We start from the raw sequence: 4,150 nt of genomic DNA on the forward strand, positions 1-4,150 counted from the left end.
GATTCATGACTAACTTTACCACAACTAACCTTAGGCAAAGTGTGACTGCCACAAAAAGTGTGGCTAATAAAATGGACATCACAAGTGTGGCAAAATTTGGCAAAAAATTGAATGGACCATATAACTAAAAAAGTGTGGCAATGAACCAAACACATGCCTAAGGTATTGTGGCATGACTAAGGTTAGGCGTGGCAACCTTAGGCTGCGAACCAAACAGCCCCGCCATTCTCAAAAAATATACTACTATTATGTAGACTTAAGGCAATGCTAGAACTTTAAATAATTTGGAACGGAATGTATATTTTAGACCAAAATGATAAAATTTCCATCAAAAGTCATCATGCGCTTAGAAGATCCAAATTTTGGTCTCATTTCAAGAGGGCCATAGGGAACACACTCATGTGATTGTGCCTGAGTAGCTTGCACCCAGACTCGTCTCCCGTGGAAAACAAGGCATAGAACACAGCGGAGGTGGTTACCTAGTTATGGAAGACGTCGATGATGCTGAAACACATACGGGCAGACACCCGGCCTCTCCATTGCTTGTACGCCATAAGCTGCGTTCCATGGCCACAGCTTGCTTGTTCTTTTTTCAGTCTTCCTGTTGATTTCGCAGATAGCCTGGAGAAAGCACCAGAATTTTGGTTCCTTCCCGGATCCAGTAATTCCCTCAAAAGTTCTGCGTTCGAAGTGCCCATTTAGTGGCCAAGGCAAAATGCTTTGAAGTTGCCGTGTTTGAATCTGTTCTATGCTTCTTTCAGTGCATAATTAAAGCTGACTGCTGTTCTCTACAGCTACTGTACTCATTCAGAGGAGATACTTACAAATCATCCAGCTTTACAAGTCTGGTAGAAAAAACGGAGCCTCAAAACGCCCTCGTGGGTATTTACAGGACAAAAAGGGGAGACGCAGGCCTCGGTGCAGATATTCAGCAGTCTTCTCCTAACCCAGGGTGCTACGAGTTGCCAAAGGCAGTTACGTACGACACCACGACGGTGATGTCATCCAGCTTCCCACCATAGTACCGGAACCCAGCATCTTGGGCCGCGGTCGAAAACGGCGACTGCCTGTTCTTGTCCTGTGCCCGCTGGCGTGCGAGCGCAGCTATCTTCTGGGCTGCCACTTGAGGTTCCAGGCCAGCTCTGGTTGCGTGGACCACTACTGCTGTTATGTCGTTGTTGTACAGGTTATCGAACAACCCATCTGTTCCAGCAACAATTACATCGCCAGACGCGACAGGTACCTTGAAGACCTGAGTATACATACATAGCAGGCAAGACAGCATGGGTGTTAACAAGGACTACAATGTGCAGTATGTGCCGATTTCTAGACTACCATGTGCTCATATGCTTTAAGAGATGGATAAAGAATGGAGTATAGTTCATGTGACACGTGGATTATATACTCCCTCCGTTCCTAAATATAAGTCTTTTAAGCAATTTCACTAAGAGACTACATACGGAGCAAAATGAGTGAATCTACACTTTAAAGTATGTCTATATACATCCGTATGTAGTCCTCTAGTGAAATCTCTAAAAAAGACTTATATTATGGAACGGAGGGAGTAATTCCTAATCTATATGGCTATTAGATATGCATTTGTTTCACATGGGAGTACTAGTATAATCCCTCAGCACGGAGGTTTCTCTACGCAAATTTACTAGAACATAAAACTATGTTTTCCATTCAAAAAACAGCCACAAGCCGTGAATATTTGTGAAAGACCAAACTGTGTTCATATACACTGGTTACTAAAAAAAACAAAAGCGTCATCAACAGTATATGAACATACCTGTGCAGCATTTGGCAAGTCATTCGAGTTGCCGCTCTCAAGTTGGTAGGAGAAATTGAAATCATGTTGTTGTACAGGTGACCTACACAATGTGCAGCCATCTCGGATGACTATAAAGCCACTGTCACCAAGATTAATTGCTTGTAGTCCCTGAAATAATGCACAACCAAATCTGAAACAATCGTGATGGATTATCTAAGAACTGAACAAGTTAAACACTCAGATCAATTTTGTGGCATTGTATCATCAACAAAGAACGGTGATCAACTTTTAGCTTTTCTTTCTGATGCCAAAGCCATAGAGAAGGAAACATGTAATCATGTCACAGCAAAAATAAACAAGATTAGTAACCAACCTGATCTGTTAAAGCAATTATACATGCGGTCGATGAACCCGGCACTGTTGTGCTGCTATGGGCCTTCTCTAGTACCCTTGTAAGATCAATTGAATCTTTTGGTTCTTCTTCTATTGCGGTTACTGCATTAGACATGATATCTCTAGCATATTGACCTGCATCAATACCGTAGCTTGCCCAACCACCAACGCCGTCAGCTATGCCTATAGCCTGTTCATCCCAGATAAAATGTGCATCCTCACCACCAGTTTCTTCCTTATCCGGATGTGGTAGATAACATACCCCTGAAACAAGCTTCAAGGACCTATCTCCTAACATAGTCCTGAAATAGTGATGAATGTTTTAGAATAATCTTAAGCACATATATCCAGTCATAATAAAATCACCACAATGCATATGAGAAGCGCCATGACACAGTGCTTAAGCACAACACCCGAGCAGGGCACATGACTCTGTGTCAAGACTCGTGACATAATTGGTCGAGAGAAGCAAGCTCTATCTCCATGAGAGTTAAATATATCTAAACATCTAATTCGAGTTAACTGTGATACCTATCCCTTAATTGCCAGTGTGCCCCGCTTTTGCAATCGGTGCACCGTTGGTGGCACACTTGGGGCTGTAAATTACATTACATACCCCACGTGACAGCAATTATTCTGATTTTCTTTCTTTTAAGCAGAGTTTCTTCACTAGCACACTTTTTTCTCTCACCAATCTCTACCAACTTCCCATATTTCCATATGGCCCATTGAAAACCTACAACTATGGGTATGAATTTCCAACGGCTATTAGTTATCTAGATGAACAAGACCTCCAATCCATGCCCCAGCGCCAAATTTTATCAGAAAAGTGTAACAACTAACAACTGTTGAGTTTTGACATGATTAGCACCTTTACAACAACCCGAGTCACAATGGGGGGAAATGACAAGACAAATGACCATGAATTGGACAGGTGCTAAAACCCCAACACTGAGAACCTCATGTGAGCTATTTTTTATTCAACTGGAGTATTCGCTAAGCTAAGATGCGTCGATTGCGAAATTAAGCAGGCAGATACACCTGAGGGGACATACTTATCCGAGGCGCCTACGGATTTCTCAGGCTGCGAGACATCCGCCTCGCGGGCGGCCGGGCTGAAGGACACCTCCACCGGAGCGGCGCCTGTCGCGAATGAGCGCCCGCCGCCGACGAGCAGCTGCTCCACCAGCAGGCCCGGCCTGGGCACGCTGCTGGCGGCGCACCGGAACCACCAGGACACGCCACCGCTTACGCCGCCCGCCGCTGGCCCTCCCCAGATCCCGAGGAACCCGGCCGCCTCCCTCCCCTGCAATCCGCGCGCGGGAGACAGCGGGGCCCCGCCGAGGCCCGGCAGCGTGGCGGAGGACGCGGCCCTCGGCGCGCCGGCGCCGGCGCCTCCCCGGAGCAGCCACGCGGCCGCTCGCCGAAGCGCGATCGCCGGGGACATCCTGCCGCGCCTGCGCCCGAGAAGCTGCCGGAGAGACGCTCCGGCGAAGGTGGTGGAAACCCTAGGGTGCGGCGGAGTGGGGGAGGGGCAAGGATGAGATGCCGTGCCGGGGCACAAGGATGCAACGGTTTTTCAACGCGTTTTTTTTTTCACCTTCTATTTCTATGGGAAGGAGCGTTCATTCCGGAAAGAATATACGAAGCCAAGAGAATTGGAAAGAAAATACGAAATCTTATGCGGACTCTGCCTTCGAGTTCAAAATTTGGCGGTCTAAAATCAAAATTGTAAAATTTGAACCGTCAAAAAATACGTTTTGAAAGAAAGACCAACTCCAACAGATAGTCTCAATTATCATGTTTTAAAAGATCAACTTCAATAGATGGTCCAAATTCATGACCCAAAGCCGGCCAGCAGCCGCGCGTCTGCTGTTCAGCCACTGTACAGACGAACATATTGCATAAAAATATATTTTGAAACAACATAAAAAAAATCATGTCCACAATATCAAATTATTACATAGTTCTTCAGATCCAGGA

General features: G+C 45.8%; 1 protein-coding gene across 1 annotated transcript; it reads right to left on the minus strand.

Moving 5' to 3' along the window:
• Positions 1-726: 726 nt before the first annotated feature.
• On the minus strand, positions 727-3,767 carry LOC123402615 (probable protein phosphatase 2C 55). The gene is made up of 4 exons (XM_045096554.1): positions 3,223-3,767; positions 2,148-2,469; positions 1,793-1,942; positions 727-1,252 (listed from the first exon to the last, which is right to left on the minus strand). Exons 1-4 carry the CDS (start codon positions 3,612-3,614, stop codon positions 956-958), a joined length of 1,161 nt encoding a protein of 386 aa, XP_044952489.1. The 5' UTR covers positions 3,615-3,767; the 3' UTR covers positions 727-955.
• Positions 3,768-4,150: the final 383 nt, after the last annotated feature.

The sequence above is a fragment of the Hordeum vulgare genome, chromosome 6H (genome assembly GCF_904849725.1).
Source record: "Hordeum vulgare subsp. vulgare chromosome 6H, MorexV3_pseudomolecules_assembly, whole genome shotgun sequence".
NCBI classification, from domain to species: Eukaryota; Viridiplantae; Streptophyta; class Magnoliopsida; order Poales; family Poaceae; genus Hordeum; species Hordeum vulgare.

Coding starts and splice junctions, on each gene's coding strand:
- LOC123402615 (XM_045096554.1), bottom strand. CDS start 3,614: ATGTCCCCGGCGATCGCGCTTCGGCGAGCGGCCGCGTGGCTGCTCCGG. Junction 2,470..3,222: donor TCCGTAGGCGCCTCGGATAA/GTATGTCCCCTC, acceptor TCACTATTTCAG/GACTATGTTAGGAGATAGGT. Junction 1,253..1,792: donor ACTTGCCAAATGCTGCACAG/GTATGTTCATAT, acceptor ATGTATACTCAG/GTCTTCAAGGTACCTGTCGC.